At 49.9% G+C, this 26,575-nt stretch overlaps 1 protein-coding gene across 1 annotated transcript in view; it reads right to left on the reverse strand.

Moving 5' to 3' along the window:
- Nucleotides 1-23,959, reverse strand: part of LOC119440465 (uncharacterized) — a 109,195-nt gene extending 85,236 nt beyond the window's left edge. The window contains exons 1-3 of the mRNA XM_049662930.1: nucleotides 23,716-23,959; nucleotides 19,915-20,372; nucleotides 17,760-17,811 (exon numbers count right to left, since the gene is read on the reverse strand). Coding sequence (XP_049518887.1) covers nucleotides 17,760-17,811; nucleotides 19,915-20,372; nucleotides 23,716-23,959 — 754 coding nt within the window. The remainder of the gene's footprint in view (nucleotides 1-17,759; nucleotides 17,812-19,914; nucleotides 20,373-23,715) is intronic.
- Nucleotides 23,960-26,575: the final 2,616 nt, after the last annotated feature.

A 26,575-nucleotide genomic window follows, 5' to 3' on the forward strand; every position in this document is an offset into this window, starting at 1 on the left:
GCTGACAAGCCCAAAACTGCATTTGTTACCCCTGATGGACTTTATGAGTTCAACGTGATGCCCTTCGGCCTCTGTAATGCCCCCGCAACCTTCGAGCGAATGATGGACACTGTTTTGCGTGGATTGAAATGGCAAACGTGTCTGTGTTACCTCGACGATATTGTCGTCTTCGCTCCGGATTTTACGACACATCTTCACCGCCTCAAGTGCGTTCTGACGTGTGTTACCAACGCTGGGCTCCAACTTAATCTCAAAAAATGCCACTTTGCCGCTCGAAAGCTAACCATTCTTGGCCACGTCGTGTCTAAGCACGGCGTCCAACCTGATGCCGCGAAATTGCGTGCCGTTACTGACTTTCCTAGGCCGACAAATCTCAAAGAACTTCGCAGTTTCGTCGGCTTATGTTCATACTTTCGACGTTTCATTCGCAACTTCGCGTCCATAATACGCCCTCTGACACAGCTTCTGGGTAGCTCCGGCGACCTGTCATCATGGTCTCCAGCCTGCGACGAGGCGTTCACTACTTTACGACGTCTTCTCGCTTCACCTCCTATTCTGCGTCACTTCGATCCTGAAGCTTCGACGGAGGTACACACAGACGCCAGCGGAATAGGTCTCGGCGCCGTGCTAGCACAACGAAAACCCGGGCACCCTGAATGCGTTGTTGCTTATGCCAGCCGTACCCTCACCAAAGCTGAGACCAACTATACTGTGACTGAAAAAGAATGCTTAGCCATCGTATGGGCCCTTAGCAAGTTCCGCCCTTACTTGTACGGCCGCCCGTTTGACGTTGTCACAGTATATCACGCCCTTTGTTGGCTATCAAATTTGAAAGACCCATGTGGCCGCCTTGCCCGATGGGCTCTTCAAGAGTTCGACATCAACGTCGTCTACCGCTCTGGCCGCAAGCACTCGGATGCTGATGCTCTGTCACGGTCTCCTCTGCCTACCGACCTTAGTTGCCTGTCAACATTAACACCCATCGTCCTGCCTCTCACCATCGACAGAATTGCTTCAGAGCAGCGCCACGACCCCTGGATAGCGGCCCTCCGCGACCTACTTTCTGAGACGCCCACGCTGCCTGCCTCTCGCGCACTCCGCCGCCAAGCTGTTCACTTCACCATTCGCGACGACCTTCTGCACCGACGCAACTACGCATCTGACGGCCGTAAATGGCTCCTCGTCATACCGCGCAGCCTGCGCTCCACTATCTGCGCATCCTTTCACGTTGACCCGCAGTGCGCCCACGCTGGAGTCTTCAAAACATATGAACGACTTCGTCAGCGCTACTACTGGCGCGGAATGTTTACATACGTCCGCAAATTCGTTCGTTCATGTACGGACTGCCAACGTCGGAAATCTGCGCCTTGCCGTTCAGCTGGAGCTTTGCAGCCCCTTCCCTGTCCCGCCCGACCATTTGATAGAGTGGGCATTGATCTCTATGGTCCGCTTCCTATGACACCCGCCGGTAACCGCTGGATCATCGTCGCCGTCGACCATCTTACGCGATATGCTGAAACTGCGGCACTACCTTCCGCCACTGAGCGCGACGTCGCCTCCTTCCTGCTCCGCTGTTTCATCCTCCGTCATGGCCCACCTCGTGAACTTCTCAGCGACAGAGGGCGCGTCTTTTTGGCTGAGGTTGTCGAAGCTCTTCTGGCTCAGTGCCACGTTATTCATAGGACAACCACCGCCTACCACCCCCAGACGAATGGACTCACGGAACGTTTCAACCGGACCCTGGGTGACATGCTGGCCATGTACGTCGCATCTGACCACACAGATTGGGACCTTATCCTACCATTTGTTACGTTCGCCTACAACACTGCAACCCAGACTACCACTGGATTTTCTCCCTACTTTTTGCTTTATGGCCGTCACCCATCCCACACCATGGACACCCTGCTACCCTACCAGCCCGATGCTTCTGAGTGTGTGCCCGTTTCGACTGCAGCACGTCATGCCGAGGAGTGTCGCAAGTTAGCGCGCCACTTCACCACCGCTGAGCAACAGCGCCAGAAAAGGCTCCATGACGCTCACTGTGAGCAATCTGTCTTCTCTCCCGGCGACCTCGTCTGGCTGTCAGTACCTGCGCATGCTCCTGGGCTCTCTTCAAAACTTCTTCCCGCTTCGATGGACCTTATCGCATTGTCCAGCGCACGTCTGCGGTGAATTACCTAATCGAACCACTGACACCCCCCTCTGACCTCCGTTGTCGTGGACGTGACATTGTTCACGTCGATCGCCTTAAGCCCTACCCTGAGCCGCTCGTGATCACTACTGTTTGAGTCGCCAGGATGGCTGCTTTTTATCCCGGGGGTGATTGTGATTTAGAAGACGTGCAACATGTTCTGCAGATGATGCACACCACCAGCAGTAGCAGCATCGTGATCGCTCCGCAAAAGACGACGCCGAAGTTACCGCTAAGAGCGCTGCCCGACGTAACTGTTTAGCCGCCCGTTCTGTGCCAGTCTACCCGAAGGACCTACATCTACGCCTGCATCAATAAATAAACCTCATTTCAATATATATATATCTTTTTTTTTCAACGTCTGGTTGCTTCTCTATTGCCACAAAGACGGCTCGGTGGTTGCTGTAGTAACACGCTCCCGTCTCTATGGCCCCAACGCAGTACTTTGAATTGATTGTCTGTCTGTGATACACAAGATCAATGGTGGTTCCCCATTGGGTCGTCTTTACTGTTGGAACACTGGCTAAGTCCAGGTTAGACGTGTCCTTCAAAGGAACACCAAGAGAGTCTGGAGCACGATTCAAGTCAACAGCCACCACACGCAGTTCACTTGCCGCACGACCAGGTTAAGACGTAGCCACTACGTCTATACTGTCTTTAACTGAATTGTTCGGCGACACGTACACAGCTTCGATGACCACACCAGTTTCGTCAAGCTGAACGGCACAGGCTTCACCCTTGGGTACCGCTACGTTTGGCAGTTCACTGGCAGCAATCCCATTCCTCACATAGATACAGACTCCAGAGCTTCTGGTAGCGTCAACACGACTGACTGAACGTTTCACGCATGGCACTATTTACCGGCGTCAAGTCTTTCATGTGCCACAGTCTTTCACACACGTTGCACACATATCCAAACGGATTGTTTACGAAGTCCGTCTCGAAGGTCTGAGCTTTCGCTAAGTTTCACCGTATAGTCAGTCAATCAGCGAGCCTTGACGTCATCGAGGGCGTCTTGGTGTTGCTGCTGCTGAGATGGTCGGGTACGTCGCTCAGCCTCCTGGCGACGCCGCTTTGACGTTCCTTCCTTTGCTCCCGTGTCTCGGCAACACGTTTAGCCTTCTTCTGTTCGTTATTCCTACGCTCAACCGCTATTTTCCAGGCAATTCGATGAGTGCTTTCCCATCGGATCCCGACGGCAATTCGGGATCCGATGAGTTAAGCTTCTCCGCTCTTCTGCGCCGCTGAGCAGCAATTTCGCTCTCCTTCTCCATGGCTATACCACACTGGCAAACGCCCAGCGCAATCGATCAAACGCCCAGCGCAAACGCCGGGCCAACGCCCGGCGCGCCAGCTGTGCGCCATGTGACGTCACTGCTCCTCGCGCATGTGCAGCACGGCTCCCTAGGAGCCACGTGAAACTGCTCAACCTCGGTCAGTGTAGCTCACGCTCAAAACGGAACATGGGAGAGGGTTACAAATGCATAGCACTGGTATTTACCGTGCAAAGCCTCAGAGCCCAACACGATGGGTACAATAAAATGCTAATAAACATGCAGCACCTGCAAGTTTAGGCGATTGACCTATGCAGTGACTCTGTACCCCGCTAGTACCTTGTCTACACCCTTTGGAAAAACCGATAGTGAAGTAGAATAATAATTTCGGGTCATACGTCAACAATGCTATTCACGGCATGTTTTGAAGCAGTATTCAAGCTCTTAGACTGGGAAGGCTTAGGAGTGAGGATCAACGGCGAATATCTCAGCAACCTTCGGTTTACAGATGACATTGTCCTGTTCAGCAACAATGGGAACGAATTACAACAAATGATTGAGAGCCTTAACTGAGAAACTAAGACTGGGCTTGAAGATTAATATGCAGAAGACTGAGATAATTTTCAATAGCCTGGAAACGAAACAAGAATTCAGGATCGCCAGTCAACCTCTAGAGTCTGTAAAGGAGTATGTTTATCTAGGTCAATTACTCAGAGGATCCTGATCATGAGAAGGAAATTTACAGAAGAATAAAATTGGGTTGGAGTGCATACGGCAGGCATTGCCAAATCCTGACTGGGCGCTTAATACTGTCGTTACAACCATTGCATTCTACCGGTGCTAACATATGGGGCAGAAACTTGGAGGTTAACAAAGAAGCTCGGGAACAAGTTAAGGACCGCACCAAGAGCGATGGAGCAAAGAAGGCCTAACGTTAAGATACAGGGAGAGAGCGGTGTGGATCAGAGAGCGAACGGGGATAGCCGATATTCTAATTGACATTAGGAGAAGAAAATGGAGCTGGGCAGCCGATGGATAACTGGTGGACAATTAAAGTTACAGAATGGATACCAAGAGTCGAGGACGGCAGGAAACTAGGTGGGGTGATGAAGTAAGGAAATTTGCAAGGGCAAGTTGGAATCAGCCAGCGCAAGACAGGGCCAATTGGAGATCGCAGGAAAAGGCCTTTGTCCTGCAGTCGACATAAATATAGGCTGATGAGGATGACGATGATGACGTCCACAAAAGTTGTCAACGCGGTATTTGGGGCTCGCGTACCCTTCGCGAGTAAACGCTTGCTCTGAAAGGTGTTCCCCCAATGGTCAATTTGCCACGTTCTCAGAGACGCGTTTCCACAAGAGAGAGAATAAATGATTTAATGAAAGGCAGGGAGGTTAACCAGGACTGAGCCCGGTTGGCTACCCTACACTGGGGGAAGGAAAAAGGGGAGAGAAAGAGGTCACAATGGGAACGGCGCGTGAAGTGAATAATGGGTGCGTAATTCAAGCGTTCTGTGCCGATGACACGCCTTGCCCGCGCACATCAGAAATCAGCGGCAGTCACGGACCTCTTAGCTTTCGCTGTCAGAACAACCGCAAGAGATGTAAGTGGCGAAGCACCGATATTCACTCTTCTTGAGGTCAGCTTTGGGCACTCATGGCGGCGTCATGCGCCCCCCGTGTTTGCTCAGAGCCAGTCTTCTCGCATGTACATCTGGTTAACAGTAATCGCGTTTGTCCCATTGCACTCCACCTGAAAGCGTGTCGCCAAATGCGCTTCGAGACCACGCGCCGCGGAAGGGCAGCGTCGTTGACGCGTCCGTAATTGCTGGCTCTAACCGCCTCCTTCCCCCGCCCCCCTTGTGTCAGGCATAATCGGCTAGTGTCATACGCCACGCACCTGTCTCGCCTAGGCACCATCACCGTCACAGACACCTACCGCTGACAGCCAATTATTCTATTGCATTTCGCTTGTCAAACACGTACAGTTTGCCAAAACCGCTCGACGCCTCTTTACCCTTTCTTTGCAGCCGTTCCCTTCGACTGGACCAAAAGGGAGGAAAATGCCGGTTTAAAGCTTCCCGACCTAAAACTAAAGAAACAACTCGCTCTTTTCCAGCAGCAGGCTAAGAGTAGGTATGACCAAGAATTTCAATTCATGGCAGCAACAACACTACCACGGAACTCAGCGATGAATAAAATCTGTTCCATTCACCAACACCACTCTGAACTTGTTCACGGTGGTGCACGAGTAGTTCGGCAACTTTGCAGCTCGATTTCTGCCGTGTAGGCACAGCACAATACTAGAAACGAATGCCGAAGTGCAGACGCGGTGCAGACGTTATGTATTGTTCGACTAATGTGCACGGACGTGTGCAAGATTGAGAGGTCCTGAGCTGCTTGTGTGGTTGCTCAGTGGTTATGGTGTTGGGCTGCTAAGAACGAGGCCGCGGGATCGAATCACGGCCACGGCGGCCGCAATTCGATGGGGGCGAAGTGTGAAAACACCCGTGTACTTAGATTTAGGTGCACGCTAAAAAAACTCCAGGTGGTCCAAATTCTTCCGGAGTCCCCCACTACGGTGTGCCTCATAATGAGATCGTGGATTTCGCACGTAAAACGCCATAATTAATTTTTTCTCAATAGCACTTGCGCCCTTGTGTGGTGTCGTCTACAGCGCTGCTGCTTCGCACCTGTATACGTCTGCACCAAATCTGCACGGACCGTACAGAGGCGGAAGCAAAATCTTTAACCAATGTGGCACCTTTCCTGCACCTTTTCAAACCAATGGCGGAAACAAATGGCAGCGTGCAGCATCTCGTGAACTGGTTCAAGTGGTTCCACATAGGGAAGACTCTTCATAAACTATTGCAAGGCTTGTATACTTCTCATCAAAGATGGTTGGAACACGCTTTTATAACAACCAGGCTCGTTTTGCCCTATAGGAGGGTGGCCCTTCTTATTCCAGGAAACCACGGCTCTCTGCCACGAGCCCGACCACCAGCCGGAACTTGTCTTTTGATGGTTGCAGTACTTGTGGTGTCTGCGGGTTATTTGAGCAATTGCAGAGTGATAATAGCCGCCGTTATGGCAAACAATGCGACCGACCCGTCAGTGTAACGTGTCGAGTTATAAGCGACTGGGTGAGCTGCTTCAGGACTATCAGATGCACAGCTTAAGACAACTACTTTGCAACTTGCAATACATTAAGCTGCACTGAACACCAAGGCATTGGCCATAGACGTGAACAAACACGCCAGCGGGATAGAAGCTTTATGTAACAGCGCTGGTGAGTCGTGCAAAAGCCTTCGAGAAGTAATTAGCAACGGAGGTCGAACGTTTGTTGCACCAGTGAAGCGAGCTAATATACTGAGACCATGCGTGAAGTACAGTATACATACAAACAGCCGAAGCAGCTATTTAATGGCTTCAGCCTTGACATCAATAGGCAAATTTTCGTTCTCGTTTATTTTTACCGTGAGTTCCAACGACGCTATTTAGGAGAAGTCATAACTACTCGGTGCTCTATGCGGAATGTACAATCACTGCGTCGAATCGCAGCGAAGTCATTTCGGAGAAACACCGACCAGAATGTCATGTTCATACTACACATACGTCTTATGTACACCAGATGTACGCGCTATTAAGCGCTGTTACTCAGACGGCAAAAGCGCATATCAAAGTCACATTTTACTGGTAGAAAGGTGAGAAACTGCGAGAACCATCCGCGCGTCCGCAGCCACTAAGAAAGTTATACAAGACGGTTGTAAGGATTTACACACTAATACATCTATACTGCACGCATATGTAAACAGCAAAACACGCTCTTCAACATATAGGTCTATAATAAAAACGTTCCCACATACAATTAATATGCACTGTATGGTAGCACAATCGCAAATAGGCAACCTAGTAATATTGGCACATATCACGTCCCGTTGACTTATATGCAGGAATCTCGCAGTAAATTCATTCCTCACTGGCATATACAAAGAAAAAAAAACATGCAGAAGGAAAATAAGGTGTGAGCGTGAGTCAACTTCGTGTGCGAGCAGATAGTCTCGTAATAACGACGCCTCTAAATGGGAGAGGAACGAGTGCTGTCTATTCACAAGCGAACTGCAATTAAGAGTTGCAGCGAAGGACAGTGCAACGCGGCTGCTGGTGGTACAACAGGATGCAACAGCCTGCACCGGAACCAGGTCGACATTCTGCGTGGAGCTGCAGTCGCGAACTCGCACAGCTTCTGCCGAGAACAAGCTCGCAGACCCCACGCATCCATGAACAGCGCCCTCTGTAGTGGCACGCGGATACGTCACGCAGGCGAGCATGCCGGGGCCGTCTGAGAGCACTCGAACGCCTCGACGAACTCGGGCATGTTGAGCAGGGGCAGCATGCAGGAGGCGCGCGCGGGCACTGCAGGGGACCGCAGGTTCACGAACGCTGGGTCGTGGCTGTGATGCTCATCCGGCGTGTCATGCTGCGGCCTGCAAGACAGCAGGCAGAGGCGGCGAAAGAAGGTCCGCTGAGCGGCACGCCAGAAGGTGTTCCAGTTGGCTGAACTCCGCTCGGCCGCGTACGAAGCGCTCAACGCCGCGTAGGCGGTGCGCGCCCCATGCAGCCAGAAGTAGTACTCGGGCGCCTGGTTGTCCTGCGGCCGCTCCAGAGAGATGTTCGTGGCACCGCGCGCCAGGGAGTCCACGCACTCGTGGTATCGCAGGAATGCCACCTGCAGGCAGACGCAAGCCAGATTCCCAACACTTGAGCTTTACACGGTGATGGGCGGAATGCCTCGTAGCGCTGGAAGCAGTGTATAACCTCGTTGAAAAAGGTGCGTCATGCGTCTTGTTAAAAATTTAAATTGGGAGGTTCAAGGTCCCGAAACTGCGGAGTCCGTTATCATGGACCACGTAGGGAGAGGCTCCAGATTAATCTTGATCTCCTGGTGCTCTTTAATTAAACATGCAGCCAATTGACGGTCCACGAGCGTGGAGCCCCCGCCGGAATGCGGCCGCCACGGCCGGGATGGAATCCATGACCTCGTGCTCAACCGTGCCACGCGCTAGCCACTGAGCAAAGCGTTATGTTCTAGGTAGCCAAATACTATTCCTAAACTTTTCCAGATACTACTCCTTTTGTCTTACCATTGTCGGTATTTTTGGCCTTAAGTGGAAATGGTAGGACAAAGTACATATTCAAGTTGTAGTAAAATGAGCGCCATACACGTCTGGTGCCATGTTCTTTGCCGCTTAACCTGTATGCTGCAAAAGGTAGCCTGCCGTGCGAGTGAAAGCAGCAGTGCATAACGCACTGCAACGAGGTCATTATATGAATTCGCACGCTAACGATTCACGAATACGCTCAAATTTTACAGGGTATGTAGTGTGTAGAACCATGAAACACAGCCTTTGTGTACCTTTGAGGTGCAGTGCGCCTGCGAGAGATTGCCTGCTAGAGTGAAGAGGCCAAAGTACTCACATATGGTACTGCATGCATAGGGTTCACCGCAGAGCTTTTACCTAGAGAGCAGGCGCTGAATTCAGAAAACGTTTTCTTATTAAGTATTCTTTACCACTGGTAAGCCGCCTTCGCTATAAGATCGCCTGGCACGATGGGCTTTACGTCGAACCAAACGAGCGATGTCATCGACCCTAGCATCCTAACATCTACTTTCAGGGGTACGACATTGGCAGCGAGACTCCTGTGTGTTACAGCTACGGTGACATTGGGCATATTGCTCGTTTCTGTCGCATGCGTCGCCATACACGAAGGCGGTATGAACCGCTATCGATGTCATTTTGGCCCGCGAGTCGAAACTTCCGCCAACCCTGGTCTCGAGGCTCATTTGCGATGACCTTCCCCAACAATGTTCCACGACAGACTTCCATTTCCGACCGCAGCTTGACTCCGCCATCTTCTTTGAGCCAAAGTTTCTCGTCTCTCGAGATGTTGTAGGCCTTTGCTTCACTACTGTCGTATCTCGTAGCTCGAATGGAACTTGAAACTTTGACGTCGCTCTTAGGTAGCCACTGACACAAGGTAGCTCAGCGTACGTCCGAGTGACGTCTTCTGCTGCAGTGGGCTTGCGAGGGTTTCCACCCAGAACTGTGAAGGAAGACAACCGGCGATCGTCTTGCGTTGTTACTTGGTCATTCCAGTGGAGGTTTAAACGGAGCTCTTGCCTTACCAGACGAGACAAAAGCATTTTTTACCTCACAACGCTAAGAACTAAGGTTTTTACGGAGGTGCTCTTGGCCTGACACGCAAAGAGCACATCCGACGATTCATTGTGCACTTGTTTGTTTCCATCGTAGCCGTAGAAGATGACAGGATAATCTTTGGTTGTATTTAGCTCTGGGATCTCGTTCTTGTGAATCACAGTGATGGACGTTCTACTGTCTACGAGTGCTTTCACATCCTTTCCATTGACTTGTGCGGCAACATATATATCACCTTGGCATGATCAGCGAGGAAAATTGTTTTCCGTAGGGGTTGTGAGAGGTCGTCCGGCCTCTTTTTATGTATATTCTTTTTCTTCTGTTTAGAAAAGTCTTCCACAAACGAACCAGGTTTGCCAGCTGTCTTCCAACAACTGTCTCCTCGGAACCCCGGTACTAGAGATATTTCATTGGCATTAGCGTCTGTCGTTGCACGTTGCCATTCCTAAACAAATAATTCCTTCATAATTGGCAGTAGGTCTTCTAGTGTTTGTGGTGCCCCAAGTTTAACTTGATACTGTATCCGCCTAGGAAGTCCCGGTCTGATGAGGGGCACGAACGAGGAGTCTGACAGTGCAGAATCTGCCGCATGCAATAGCCTCCGCTTTTCAAAAAAAAAGTCATGAACGGGGCCAGAAACGTACTTGCACGCCTATTGCCCTGTCCAAACTATCTAGCCTATTTACAAAAAATGTGGTCAAAAAGTTTTCCTCCACTCTGCCTAAGGTTGTTCTGCCTTTTCTGTTACTAGGATTTCATACCAAGTCCTCGCGACGCCTCCCAGGTACAACCGCATGTTCATACCCTGGTTACCATCATGCTGCCAGCAATTACAGTCACAGGCGTATTCATAGAAATCAAGCCAGGCCTGAGCACTCTGTCTATGACCCGTCGAAGATATCCGGTTTATTAAATTCTACTGGTGTCCTAAGAGACCGTTGGAGGCCCGTTTGCAACCCGCCGCGGTGGCTCAGTGAGCTAAGGCTTTGCCACCGCTGCTGAGCTCGAGATCGCGGGATCGAATCCCGGCCGCAGCAGACGCATTTTGATGGAGGCGAAATGCAAAAACACCCGTGTGCTTGCGTTGTAGTGCACGTTAAAGAACCCCAGGTGGTCAAAATTAATCGGGAGCCCTCCACTACGGCATGCCTCATAATCAGAACTAATTTTGGCACGTATAACCCCAGAAAGAAGAAGGCTTGCGTTGTAGTGCACGTTAAAGAACCCCAGGTGCTCAAAATTAATCGGGAGCCCTCCACTACGGCATGCCTCATAATCAGAACTAATTTTGGCACGTATAACCCCAGAAAGAAGAAGGCTTGCGTTGTAGTGCACGTTAAAGAACCCCAGGTGCTCAAAATTAATCGGGAGCCCTCCACTACGGCATGCCTCATAATCAGAACTAATTTTGGCACGTATAACCCCAGAAAGAAGAAGAAAAAGGCCCGTTTGCATTATGACTTCCAATAGCTGCTGTTGCCGCTGGCTGTTTTTTTTTTTCTTGCAAATGAATCACACCTTGCAAAATATATTTTCTTTTGGAAGCATCTTTGTATTTATCGTAGGAAACTTCTGCTTTCGTGAGCCCATTTCCTGTGCTTACGCGTCGCGATGCTCCCTATTAATACGCGCGATGGCCACTTCATGTTCGTGGTCGCTGCTATTTATCTTGGGAGTACTCATCCCCACTAGGTCACCGAAAGCATGTATGTACGCTTCAGGAAAAACAGTTAAATTTCACGCCAATAGGCCGCATTTCCACCATAGACGCAGTATGCACCGCGCACCAGCTTGACACCATCCATATCGGTGGCCGTGACGTTGACACACACTGTCCTTGTGAAATCGGAGCGGTCAATCAGGCTATTAACAATGGATTGTGAAGTAGACTGCGCGAACTTTGTAACGACACCAAGAATAATTAGTCATACGGTCGTCATTGCTCCTTATTCTCACTTCTTCCTCCTCAACATCTAGAAACCATAATCTTGCGTCTTCTTTCTCGTCCAGCTTACAACTATATTATGTCCAGAATCATAATTGGCTGTTTTTTTTTTTGTTCTTACGAGCAATTGTTTCGCAAGACTTCTTTGCGAATACGGGCCTAGGAACGATGGCGCTGCACCGTCAACTGTATCCCTTTCAGCCGCGGTGCCCAGGTTTGTGGATTGTTGTGTCTGGTGGTCCTTCGGGACAAAGGAGGCCGGCGCCGACTCAGACGCGCCAACCTGGCGCCCCTTTCTCGCGGCCGAGAATTGTCACCTGGGACTGAGGGATTAGCAGTTGGTCTCCAGGCTATCTCATGCGTCGCTAAACGGCAGCGTCGCACCTTCGGTGCGGTTCCGTGAATTACCAGCGCCGCCCGAACCACGAAGAGGCCCGGCGCCGATTGCGACGCGCCAAACTGGCGCCCTTTCGAGACAGCCACCGCCCTCCCTGGTTCTGCGAACTGACCGCTATGGAGAGGCGAATCTTGAAATGGGCCAGTGTCTGGCAATCCCGGGGGAACTACATCAACGTTCGGTTCCCAAGGTGTCAACCGCTGCCTGTGTTCGGGGGCGACCTAGCAAGATTGGAGGCGGAGCCCGGCGGGAAACGACGACACATCACGTGCGGGATATGGCCACCTGATCAAAGACTGTCATTGGCTAAGATAACTCAAGTGTACTCCCTCGTCGTGTGAAAGAGGGAAACGAAAGGGATAAAACAGGGGACTTGAGTGTTGTGAAGGAGGCTTGACCATGTAGAGCACGCTTGACCATGGAGAGAGGCTTGACCATGGAGAGAGGCTCGACCACGTAGAACGCTCGGAGATGTAAACGCTACCACATGCAAAGATGTTAGCACGTAGACGGCTCCGATATCAAGGAGCCCATCTTGTAATATACCACCACGTACAGTGTATAATAATCTCCCTGGATATATCCTCCTCTCGGCACCTGGCACGGCACCATACATGGAACCTTCGTGGCCGCACGGACTTCGACATTCGCAACAGTGGCTGGCAGCTTATGGGATCGGCCGGCGTTGGCTACATTGGTGTGGTGAGTGCTACGTGTTTGCTTCCCTTTTCGCCAGACTCATTAGCGCTGGTGACTAAGTCGGTAATGGTGGTTTCGTGTTGTTAGTGATTTCATCTCGCAGACCAAGAATATAGCGTCTCGTGGGCTAAGTTACTAAGGGGAAGAAACACAGGGTGCACTGTAAATACGGATAAGTTTAAATCAAGGAACTCCTCTAAAGTTGTGAGCTGGTGGTGTGAGCTTGAAATGGTGTCCACATGTGTAATGATATTTAATGTAATGCTGCACATTATTAAGCCCTAGAAATACCATTCGCCTGTTACGGTCACAATAACAGGTGCATGAGTCGCGTAATGTCAAATAGAAAGATATGAGCTTACCTGCTCAACATTTCTGTCTATATCAGAAAAGTCATAGAACGCACTAAGCGCAGAATAATCAGCAGCAGCTCTTAGGCCCTATGAATGGCCACCTATAAGCGCTTCGGAAAGCCGGTTACTCAAGCGCCTGTGACGTCTGTCTCTGTGTCGTCTTTGTGAGTGTGTATATGCGCTACAATTTATTATGTGAGAAAAACTCAGTGGTCTGACCTCAAAGAGAAATGCGCAGATCTGCAGGCTTGCAGATCGGCGCACTTCTCTTTGATATCAGACCACTGAGCTGTTCAGGGGATCCAGGCATAGCGGCAGGACGCTGATTGTGGGAAGGAGGTAACACATGTACATGTTTTCATCTCTTTGGACTCTGTAGTTTCCGCTAAACCAAAGTTCTCAAAGCTGCGTCATCTGTCACAAATTTTTTACATGTATACGGTTACTACCATAAATAACTGAATTACAGGAAGCTTTACCGAGCATTAGAACGAAAAACCGTAATTGATTACACGTAATTCATTACGTGCGAGTCTGTATATGATACATCATGCAGTAAGAGGTTGATCAATAATTTCGAGGAATGACAAGCAAATGTAGAAAGGATCTTATTGCCATTTTTACATTTTTTTCGAGAGCCCAGGAGGGAGGGGGTCATGGCCTTCGGGCAGAAGCGCTTGTAGAGCAAGCTTTCTATGCTGTCGGAGCTGTAGGTGAGCATCGACAGCGTTGACATCTTCTGCCGTTCGAGCTGTGACGGAAACGGAGCAAAGAGAATGGGGGGTGGGTAAATTTGCTCCCCGCGCGAGCGCGTCCGCTTGCTCATTCCCTCCTGCGCCCTTATGACTCGGTGTCCAATGAATCCACGCCGGGAACGCGTGGCACTCCTCCGTCTACGCACTGGCACGGCAGTCACGCCTGCGTTCAAAGCCCAATACATTGACAAGTCGCTTGACCCCACCTGTGGAACTTGCACCACGGGTGCGCCAGCCACAGCACACCACCTGCTATGGACATATCCTGGCCTATGCTCAATGTGAAGAATCTGCCTTGCTGGGCTGCAGAGCTCAGTCGTCACACTCAATGACTGGATCCTTCCTAGAGGGACCCCTCAACACCGCAAAGCTATATATGACAGCTTGCTCACCTACCTTATAAGAAGCGAAACCATTAACTTAATCTGGGCACTTCACCAGAAAAACCACTGGGGTTACCTTTTCATACATGTACAATTTCCTATTTTTTATGATTTAATAAGCGTATTTCTCTCTCTCTCAAGAGAGAGAGAGAGAGCCTGAAGCACCTTGATATAATGCTATATGACCGCCAGAATTATTGACAGTACATCTTAATTTTTGAAAGAAGGGGGTGTATAACATCACCTTGGTATCACCTAAGGCGCATCCCCTCTTGTTAAATACTGCTTTAACCCGAACGCTGCTATATGTGCTGGGCACCGCAGCCCGTGGTTCTCGCTACTAAGTTTCTTGTCTCCTTTAACCAAAAGATCCCTGTGGTGGCCGGGGAGCCACAGTTTTCACAGAAATTCTCAATGCAAAATCTACCGAGAAACCCGGAATATTCCCGTGCTTACGTCACCTATTAGCTGATTCTGGTATGGTTTCGTCCTATTAATTGAGTGCCACGTTAATTTAGACTGCAGCATAGAAGTCAATGCGAACCGCTCACTTGTTCCTGACTCGTCCACAAGGACGGCATTGTGTTTGGCACTGCAGCCCGAAGCAGCTCCCGCGCCATTAGCATGCCCAGAGTGCCGAGGGCAAACTCAAGCGGCACGTCCTCCGGGTACAAGATGGGCTCGCGCCGCACAGCCTCTGGAACCCTCAGCGAGTTGGAGACCACGTCATACACCACACGGCTCTCGAAGAAAAGGAAGTCGTCGCTGCCGTATTTGTCGATGTCGACCCGCAGTAGCGGCGGGTCTTCCAAGAAGCGGTTCTGGCGCGCCCTTCGGAGGTCCATGAAGAGGCCGGGAAATTCGCTCGGCGCCGACGACGCGCTCACACCGCTAACGCCAGTGTCTTCGCTCGCAGGTACATTGGACATTGCCGCAGCGAAGCTTCGAAGAGACACGCCCCCTAGCGTGACCTTGGCGTTGCGTTTGATGAGGTCGCCCATCCAGGGGGAGCTCTCGGCATCCTGCAGCACGGAGTTGAGTACGCGCTCGAATACAGCCCGCGCCATGGCCTTGTGTGCGCGGAAAAATTTTGATGCTACCACGTCCTTGGCGCCACTCAGAGCGCTCCAAGTAGCGCGCAAGCATGTCCTAACGGCGCCATTCGGGCCGTCAGCGCTTCGGCGGCGCAGGTAGTCAAAGCGCATCGCCTCCATGAGTACCTGGACGTATACGTACACCACTCCTTTGTCCTTGTAACTTCCGAAGTAGTCGAGCAGCTTCATGATGGCGTCCACGTTGGTCACGATTACTCGAGAGTGCTCGCTCAGACGGGACGTATTCGGCAGAGCCGTGTTTATCGCCGCCTGCCATTGGTCACTGCTGATTAGCCTGTGCAGCGAATCGAAGACCGAGATGGTGTAGCTCTGCTCGTTTATCGGCGCGACCATGAGAGGACGGACGTAAGCGTCTATATCCGCGATGTCGGAGGCGTTCAAGGAGCGACGTGGTTCATTCTTGGGCAGCATCTCGGAGACGGCACTCAGCAAGGTTTTGAGGTAGAGGTGTAGCTCGGCCGATGAGTTCTCGCAGCACTTTTGGGCGAGCGAGATGCCGCAGCTAATCCTCAGCCTCATGGCGGTCTTCTGCATGCGCACGAGTCGTATATCCAGCAGGGTGCGCACTCCATGCACCAACGAAAGGTTGACCACGCGTCCAATGACCTCGGGAAAGGTGGAGAGGGCGAGCAAGTCGACGTATTGCTTGAAGGGCCGAAGCATGTCGGATAGCTGCAGATTTCGCGCGTCAATAAACCGGTTGCAGAGCTGGTAGAACTGCGCCAGGGTAAACAGGCGGGGCGACACGTTTTTCGGCTCGTCGACCTCACTTAGGCTGCTGTTTAGGTTTCTCAGCAGGTCGCGTGCCGCTTTCTCAATATAGCCGGCATCGTAGTGGTTGAGCCACCGGTGGCATACGTGGCCATAGAAGTCGTGGCACGGGTCGATGGACACATCGATGAGGCGCTCCAGGTCCCCTACGGCGCGCTTGCAGCCCAGCGTGGCGCAGGCGCCCAAGTAGTGCACCGTCCCTTGGCTCAGCACGAAGAAGAGTAGCACGCCTCCGATTGATATGAGCATGCACAGGAAGCCAACCACGAACAGCGCCACCATCTGTCGGTGGTGCTCGATGAGGGAAGCAGTCACGTGGGAGATTTCACGTATGGTGGTGACTCCGACTGCAAAGCACGCATAGCGGGCGTCACTTGAGGAGCTATGCAGCCTATCTCTGCAAAGCTTCAGTTATATCCACCCGATAGTTTTGAAGAGCTTTTCTGAATCCTACAAATTACTCCTAAGAAACAATTATATATTTTATATCAAGGTTAAGCCTCACGTAACTAAGTTCATATCACCCACCAACAATTTATGCCACGTCGGCTGCGAATATGAGCTTAATAAGGGTTTCACTTTTTCAACTGTCATTGTCGCATTAAAAGTTGCGCAATAATACGCCGACACCGTCACGCCAACGTGAACGAGGTGTTTAGACAGCAGCCCAACTTAAACTCTTTACTTTACTAACTGCTCTGACTTATACTGGCCGTGACCATTTGTGCGCGCGTGTGTATGGGTGCCGTTTTGGCACCTGGCAATTACCGTGCTTCTTTCTCAAGGCGTTGCCAGAGCTCGTAATGTGTATTGTTGCGTAAGTGTCTGCCTGTGCGGTGGACTACTTCGGAAGGACCATCTGTTCGGCTAGTTGGTCTAACATAGTTACTTTCAGATATAGCGCTCAGATTTAGCCCTATATACGAAACTATGGTGGACTACTTACTCGCTGCTAACCGGCCCAGAGTCTCCAACATGAGGCCATTTGTGTCTTTAGCCTTCGGATGCTTTAGCGGGCCACTTGACACTACAATCACTCTGGTGGCGTTATGCAATACTATATATTGCCGTACGTTGCTAACGCCCTTCCCAACAACGTACTAGATCCTGATGAGGAACAATTGCAGGCCACGCATGCAAGTTGAATGCAGAGTGAATCAGCAAACTGGATGAACCAATTCTAACATGATGTTCTGTTTTCACGTATAAGTACAGCGAATGCATGCTGCACTAACTTACTGCGCAACTGTGGCGTCATGAACCCTCTCCACTTAACTGTTATTGAGAAATTAAGCATGTGTCATTAAATCCATGACAAGCCGACTGGCAGCGCGTCATTTGTGGGCGACAAAGTTAAACGGCGACTGCTGTGTATTGCGGTATGCACGGGAATCACGTGAAACAGGCAATTTGTATACCCTCGAAACATTCGGGTTCATCCGTTTCTTGCTGAAAAAAAAAACCCATTTCCTGATCAAATGTGCCTCCGGTTCGTGCGAAGATGTTTGAAATGAAGAAATAACTGTACAATTTCTGTATGCTATATACATACATGCGTATTATTCGTACTGGCGCACTCAAACGGTAAAAAGGACAACGTCTTCTTTACATTTGCTGCGACTACATGTAACAATGCGCAGGGTGTTAATGCGTACTCACATCGAACAGAAGACTTGCGTCGGGTCGTAGCGCTTTCAATATCATCAGTAGCCTGCGTATGAAAAGTTACACCGAATTTATCTTGCCGTTGTCAGACGTAAATACTAAATGACCTGTATGATTGATCACATACGGTGAGTTCTTAGTTTTCACTGTATGAGAGCCTGAGATCGATATACACAGTCACGCGATTTTTTTTTCGACGATCCATCAGTCGTGAAATTGTTCAAGCGTTCTTCCTCGTGCTCGTTATTTTGCGCTCGTATTTCCTCATCTGAAATATCAGCATAAATTCAAATGCGAACAATTCACAAACTACAGCAATGCGTCGTTCCATTTCCAACGACACCTGCATTTGTAATGGTGGCGTTATTCACTCTAAAACGTAGATTTGGGACTACTCTGTGCTAGAATCTGGCTACAGAGCTATCACACGTCGCAGTTTCTTGTAATTACGCGCAACAGACGTTCTGATCAGTTATTTCATATGTTTGTGTTTCAAATTCTGCCCATAGTATATCAACTCTTGCCAAACATTTTTCTCTAATTCTATGCGTCGCTCCCCACTTCGAAACAAACTTCGGTCCAGATCCGACTTTCCATTTTTCTGCAGTTAAGAGGAAGCTTCCATGCGGACTCCCGCTTGTTCAATGTCATTGTGTTATTTTTCTCACGGCACGCTGTCTTTCACTCGCTTTAGCGGGACACGATAAGTTATTACTATTGAATAATTATACAATGATGCTGTAAAAGCAATATTGCACATTTACACCGGTGCATCGCATATGTTGGAATATATGTCAAGCGATGCTTTCGTGAAACAGTGAACTGAACGCTAAATAAATAATTGTGCTGCGTTCAATTGTACTTCTATGGTTCTATCGAAGGTATATACGGAGTGATCATTTGTACGTTTACTGAAATTTTGCAAAATTCCCTGTGGTAGATAGCATATTTGTTCTCCCTGAGCTGGAATATTCGAAGAGGCAGACAATACCAGCACGAGAAATCGAAATACATATTCAACTAATTAACCAAAACAAACTGACTTCTGAACTGATTACTTTACGGCACATATTGCAACTTACCAATTGTCGACGGTGAGATTGCAAGATGTATCCACATGAAATGAACCTTGAGGACAACACCAGTTTCAACATATTATATCCGAAGTGTGAATCAAAATGCATGAGGGTTCCTGTCACTTTTGAAGCACGAAAGAGACAGGAGCCGTGCAATTTTGAGCGAGTTTGATAGCGCTGATCTCTACACTGGTATCATTCTCGAAATTAATTCCAAGTGTATATGAATTGCCAGCTCATCGACTACAATTCATAAATTGCAATATGAGCCGTACAGTAATTAAGAAGTTCATTGGTGAATTTTTGTTAGTTGAATATGTGCTTCGATTTCTCGTGTAAGTAATGTTCACCTTATCGAATTATCCAGCTCAAGGATTAGAATTACGTTATATGCTTCATGCGAGTTTTTAACATTCCGGAAACCGTAAACATCAGCCCTATTATGTTCAGGTTTGCGGCAACGAACGGGTCACAACAATAGTGTAATGCAATATTTATGCACAGCACCGTTCACCAGCAACGCGAAAATGCAAGGAGCAGTTTACGCGAGACATCGACGCCGTAATGTCACTCAGACGAAGACGACGTTTGATTTCCGTCGAAGGCCAAAATTGGGAAGAGAGGTGTGTGCAAAAAGCAGACATACCCTCGCGCACAGGTGCTATGTAAAGTGACTTACGCACCACTTGTCTCAAAGAGCTACTTGCCGGTGGCACGAAAGATGTATGCGTGAAAGAGGATGCGTGTAAAACATGGTGGCTATGGATTACTTCCGGCGAAGACAATTCGCAGAAGCATTTTGGTTACTGCGTAGAAGCCGTCGCTGGGCGCTTGATTTGGATAACACCAACTCTATCCAAATGGCTAGAGCATCAGACTGTTTTCCTATGACACCGAGGTTTCATTCCACCATCAGCCATGGAATAGGTACTTCCTCTGTGCGAGATATTCTGCAACACAGCAGCAGCCCTGCACGGTCTGCAAAGTCTGGAAGAGTTCGTTAAGGAGATTTCGCGGCAAAATGTGTTTACTGCATCTCGCGCTCGGAAAATAGCCCACAGCGCCATCCTCACCGCAGGTGATTCCGATGCCAACGCCCCTGCGTCGAAGGACGCGCCGCGCTTGAGGCTGCCGACCGTGGAAAACACGGTTGAAGCTGTGGTCTTGAACATTGGCCGCCGCAGCGAAGCGGTAGCGATGACTGGGGCGATGACTGGGGCGCAGGCTGGGACGCCGGGCCCGGCTTCCTCCTTGTCGCCAGACGTCTCTGCCGGGATCAGCGGCGGAGACCTTGGAGGACGCCCCGAGGCTGCAGTTCCTTCTTCAGTAGTTACACGTTTGCCGAACAAAAGCCGGTTAGCGGCCGGGGACGCTGGACGATAGGATTTGGCGCGCGCTTTGCGGCAGCCGATGACACCGTTTCTCGTTTCAGCCGACTTGATGGTGGCGCTTTGCGGGGGCTTGATATCACCGGGCTTGGCGCCGTCGCTGGTTTCTGTCACCGGTGCCGCGTCGGATGCGTGGGCACCTCCTGTTATAAGGTAATACAGCACAGACGTGACAATAGTATTGTGTTATTTCGGCTTGGCGTTTTGGACGCAAAGAGCGCTAATGACGACGCAAGAACAAGAAAGCAGTGCGTTGTGTCCTTGTTCGTGTTCCGTTTTTAGCATTGTTTGATGCCAAAACGTCTACCAACTAGCCTATGCACGTAGTCGCGTTATTTGGCTGGGTGGTCACGTATTATAGTAGAGAATGTAAATCGTTGTGAGCAAGGATAAAGGAAGGTGACACAGTTTGCTCCAAACAAATTGCGAGTTACCGCCAAGTGCTTACAGTGTCCGCTTCGATTGTCTTTTTTTTTGGCAACAAGCTGCAGTTTCCGCTCTCCTAAAACACATTCGCATTAGAGAACCCGATGCTCTAAGGAAATGCGGAACTGCAACAGATCGTGCTCGCCAATGCTATGGACACTATAGATGAGGCAATACACTACGAAACGCGATACTGCTTCGCTGTATGCTATATTTATTTTAGGCACGTAATAGCTAGATCCACGGATGCAAATGGAGCGCGCGGCGCTTACCGCATCCTCGGCTGGATGCGGTGATACGCCACCGTGATACCCTATACACTAAGCCCTCTGCGCATCAGCCGCCTCTTCGCGGTACTGTATAGCAGATGTGTCATGAGATCGGCGCTTTAGCATACCGCCATCTCGTACAGTGCAAGGAACCATTGCGCTACCGAAAACGCGAGAGCAAGGAAACCATCGATGAAACTGCAAATAGATTTTGGACATTTCTAGCAAGAGGAGTTTGCCTGAAGTGACAGGCTTACTCACAAGTTCATTCAGAACTCGGTCAATGCGTTCAAGTGCAGTTGTACACTTCAGTGAATGCAACTCGGGCTTTTACCAAGTACAGACACGCATACGCTACGCCGTAAGTGCCAGGCAAATGTACTTTGTGTGTTAAGCGTGGTAAAGGAGCTGCTACAGATGATGAATGTCCCCAACTAATAAATTCATTGAAAAATGTCGTTGCTACTGCTACTAAATCAGATTAGTACCAGTAGAAGGCAAAGGAAATCGTCCAATAATCGACAAGCCAATCCACAAGATAATTTTTTAACCGGCTTCACTAAATAACCTTTTCTTTAGTAAAGCTAGTAAAGAATGCTATAGGCATGCTCACCTTGTAAGAATTTAAAAAAACTTGCAACAATGTGGAGGCATTTGTTCTAAATAATTACATTGGGGTCTTACGTAGGTTGTCTTTTTGTTCAGTAGTGCTTAAGAAAGAGTGCGGAATAACAGCACGGGAAACGCAAATGGGCATTTCGCGGTAAGTTCCGACTTCTTAAACGACTCTGGCAACCGTTCGGCTTCCATTCCGTTGTTAACACACATCAATCGAAGTTGTTGATTAGAAAGTTACATTGGTAAATTTAGGCTAAAGGATTAACTTCAGGGCGCTTCCTGTAAATTTCAGTCATTCGCCACTGCTAGAAAGGCGAAGCATCGATTGCGATAGCAACTAGTGGACATCTATATGAGGTCAAAATAGTAGTTTTATCGGCCATATAAACTTGTAAACATAGACATACAAACTAAATTACGAAGCATAGTATCAGGCGCGCATAAGCAAACATAAACACATTTCACTCGATGACCGCGGAAACTCGCATTCAAAACGCTGGAGGGAGGAAACGCGGCAGCAGCAGCGAGTGAATTGACCTTCGTGCTGCCGCTCGCATCAACGTGAACTAAGCCGCGAAAACACAGCGCAGTGCGGACTCTGTCCCCGTCGCAGATGGCTATCAAGATACAGCGACCTGGGTGGGCGCTGTATTTATAGCTGTACTGCCGCCCCGGCCGCCCGGAGTAGAACGCGCCCCCTCCTCCCGGAGCATTGCGCGCGACTGAAGACGGCGCGCTTCTTCTCCACTTCCCTCCCTTGCGCTGCGATCTAGCCGCGAACGCCGGCTCACCTTCGCACGCTTTCACTCGCGCATACATCATACGGTTCTATCGCGCATCAGGCGATTTTATCGCGCTTGGACTTCATATGTAACCTTACGGCGACGGTTAGGTTGATGGCAGAAATGCGCCTGGAGTGGCTAATAATTGCTGTGGTAATAATAAATATTGGCCAAGCAATTGGAACCTCATAAGTTATTTTATCTTGGGACAATGAAGTTGTGTAATTAACCAACCAACCTACTGACCCAAAGCAACACCTCTGGGCATGAGGAATGCCGAACAGTCGAGAGCGCCGGTATACCTTGTGCCGCCTGAGGTTCTTATCGTGCACCTAAATCTAAGCACACAAGCGTTTGGTGCACGATATACACACGCGGACAACTTTCCGTGGCAATGAAGGGAAAGCTACGGGCGCGTGAATGCTGCACATTTGTTACAACGCCAAGTAGTCCGGCAGCGTTTGACAGTGCTTTAAGTTATTTTATCTTGGGACAATGAAGTTGTGTAATTAACCAACCAACCTACTGACCCAAAGCAACACCTCTGGGCATGAGGAATGCCGAACAGTCGAGAGCTCCGGTATACCTTGTGCCGCCTGAGGTTCTTATCGTGCACCTAAATCTAAGCACACAAGCGTTTGGTGCACGATATACACACGCGGACAACTTTCCGTGGCAATGAAGGGAAAGCTACGGGCGCGTGAATGCTGCACATTTGTTACAACGCCAAGTAGCCCGGCAGCGTTTGACAGTGCTTTAAGTTATTTTATCTTGGGACAATGAAGTTGTGTAATTAAGCAACCAACCTACTGACCCAAAGCAACACCTCTGGGCATGAGGAATGCCGAACAGTCGAGAGCTCCGGTATACCTTGTGCCGCCTGAGGTTCTTATCGTGCACCTAAATCTAAGCACACAAGCGTTTGGTGCACAATATACACACGCGGACAACTTTCCGTGGCAATAAAGGGAAAGCTACGGGCGCGTGAATGCTGCACATTTGTTACAACGCCAAGTAGACCGGCAGCGCTTGACAGTGCTTTTGGTTGCTCGGAACATACGCTCAATCGACGGAGCTTCCACGTGCGACGGTTTCGCATTTGCCCTGACGCGGAAGGGAAAAGCCACAAAATAAGTAAACTTAAAAAAAACTCAGTGGTGTGTTCTGTATTATTTAACTGCTGCCAATAAGCTGTTTATGTTTTCTCTTCCCCAGCCTAAACCAACGTGGATTAAAACGCGGTACTCTTTTCATCAGAGGTCTCACTTGTGCGCGCTTTGCCTCCGTAGCTTTCCCTTCATTGCCACAGAAAGTTGGCCGCTAGTGTAGTGTACTTAGTTTTAGGTGGTACAGGCTACCCTGACGCGTTTCAGGAGCCTCGTAGATCTTACCGTCTACTGCGGTTGCGCTCGTGGTGGCGCTGGAGGAGGGCGAATCGGTGTGATGCTGGTTCTGACGGGCCGACTTCGATTGCGACCGGCGAGCAGCGGTATGTCTAAGCAGCGGTGGCACAGCCGCGGACTCATGGCCTTTTGGCGCCGTGGGCCAAACAACCACTCCGGAGGGAGACGTGGCTATGGACCTGGGCGGCTCGGCCGCCGCCTTGCCTGCGGACCCTTGGATCCTAGGCTCCATGAGCGCCAACGCGCCTTAGAAGCGCCGCCGTCGACAAATGCCCCTGGAAGCTAGCAGTTTGCTGTGGCGCTTCTATGAAAGTCGCTGAGCTGTATACTGCTGACAGAACGAACCGTTCTACTGTGGGGCTCGTGACACGAGATTGCGTTCGCCGCGGAGCTCGGGCACGGCTTGGTTGCGCTTGCAGCTTCTTGTTCTTCTTCTTCTGCTACTTTTATATTTCTCATTGACTGGCCTTTGTGCCTCGTGCTGTTGCTCGTCTTCAGCGAAAAATTATGCCAGAACTCATCTCACGACGACTGTCGACGGTAATGCGATTAGCATTTGAGCAATGCAGAAACGCACCTTATTCCTGAAGTGACATTTATTTGACACGTGTAGTGGACATTCTGAGACTCTCGTTGCTTCGGAAATATGCGACATACTCTGATGTCGCTACACTTTGCTCTGGGACAAGTTTGGCAAGGTCGCGCATGAGCTAGGCGGCATGACGACGAGAGTATGACGCCCACGCAGAGACAACGATGAAATGTCGAAGAAGCTGTGACGTCGACGAAACACCAAAGGCGGCATAATGACCACGACATGACGTGAGAGGTAACGACTACAGCGTGACGAAGAGCCTATAACAACAATGGCGTAACGCCGACGGTATGACAACAACCGAACGGCGACGACTGAATGAAAACGGACTCATGACGGCTGTCTGACGACAAAGAAATGACGACGATAGCATGGCAACGGCGGCCTAATCCTGTGTGAATGACGACAGCAGAATAACAATAGAATGACGAACAAGGAATGACATCGATGGATCGATGAAGACGGTATGACGACGCCGGCATGAAGGCAATCAGATAAAGTTACGGAAGTAATGACGCTGGTAAAAAAAATGTGGTTGATCCCTCTTATATAGGAATCGGTATAGAACACGAAAGTGAAACGTGTCTTCACAGAAGTAGTGTAATGTTTATTGCACATTGATATATAATGTCTATTGGTGTTTTGTGGCTAAAGCGCCCTTAGGCGTTGATGCACCCACGCTGACGCCTGGTGGCACGTCTCCTCCATCACGACTACCAACGTCGATGACCATGAGCAACCGTCGTGCATATGGAAGCTGCACTACGCTGCACACGCTAGCACAACGCGAAAGACGAAGCACGTAACTGACACACTAATACAACGCGCAAGACAAAGCACGTAACTGAATCGTCACCGAGTCAAATCAGCGCGTACAGCGCGTCGTAATTGCAGCCTCCGCGATCAACTTCAGAAACATTTTCACAACTAATTGCGGAGGCCATGCTCCGCTGTGCTGAGTACGGTGAACGCCACCTAGGTGGCGTTGGTAGTGCTTCTTGATGCCAGCGTCTCTTCGAATGCTGGCATCGAGGCGTCGTAGTGCTGAGACCACCGAAGCGTTCACTGTCGGTGCGCGTTAGTGTCATAATGCAGTACTTCACTTTTCTGCTCGTAGGCGGCGGCACCGCCCCGAGCAAGAGCGCGGGTACACGGAGGAGTGTTAGATATATAAGGCGCGTCTGTGTAGCTCTCTGCAAGTGCGTTTGTGGCGCAATGGGTTAAACGCTCGGCGATCTATCGTCGCGGACCGAGAGGTCGTGGGTTCGATTTCCAAATTTTGCATGTTTGTGGAACTTTTTCTTCTGGTTTCTTTCTTTGTATTATGTTCTATGACGTATTTCCGTGACGGAAATACGTCAGCTGAAGTCTTGGTGGACCCCGGCATAAAACACTTTCGTGTTAAAAAAAAAACACTAGTAGTGGTTGTTTTACGAGTAAAACAGAGTAAAATATAACCTCACAAAAAATGCACTTACAACTAACACAAACAACGCCAGGAAAGTGCATCAAGAAATAAATAAATAAAAAAGTGGCAGGTTCGCCCGAAAGGCGAAGCATCGATTGCGATAGCAAAATAGTGGGCAGCTATGCAAAGTAAGAATAGTAGTTTTATTGGCTGTATGAACTTGTAGACATAGGTATACCAACTAAATAAACAAGCATAGTGTCACGCGCGCGCAAGCAAACGTGTACACATTTCACTTGATGACCGCGCGAATTCGCTGTTAAAACGCTGGAGTGAGGAAACGCAGCAGCAGCAAGCCAATTGACCTTTGTTGTGCGTCTCGCATCAACGCGAACTAAACCGCGGAAACACAGCGAACGGCTGACTGTGTCCCCGACGCAGATGGATTTCAAGAAACAGTGGCCTGGGCGGTTGGGCGCTGCCACCCGTGCCGCCCAGAATAGAAAGCGCCCCCCCCCCCCCCCCTACCCTACCCTCTCCGCGGAGCGTGGCGCTCGACGGAACACGGCGTGCTTCCTTCCCGCTCTGCTACCTTGCGTGCGCGAGATTGAGCCGCGACCGCCAGCTCACCCTTGCGCGCTTTCACTCGCACATACAGCATTCGTAGCGGGGCGACAATTTTATCGCCTTATTTTAACCGCGAAGCCTGTTTAACCTGGGCATTTGCCGTCAGTTGCAATGCCGAAATGTGGGCCGATGCTGGTGGTAGTGCAGAAAGGGTCCAAGCGCAATGGCACATACCCCTGTGAACTAGCGAAGCTGTTTAATCTCGAGGATGGTCCGTC

Source organism: Dermacentor silvarum, chromosome 2 (assembly GCF_013339745.2).
Source record: "Dermacentor silvarum isolate Dsil-2018 chromosome 2, BIME_Dsil_1.4, whole genome shotgun sequence".
Classification (NCBI taxonomy): Eukaryota; Metazoa; Arthropoda; class Arachnida; order Ixodida; family Ixodidae; genus Dermacentor; species Dermacentor silvarum.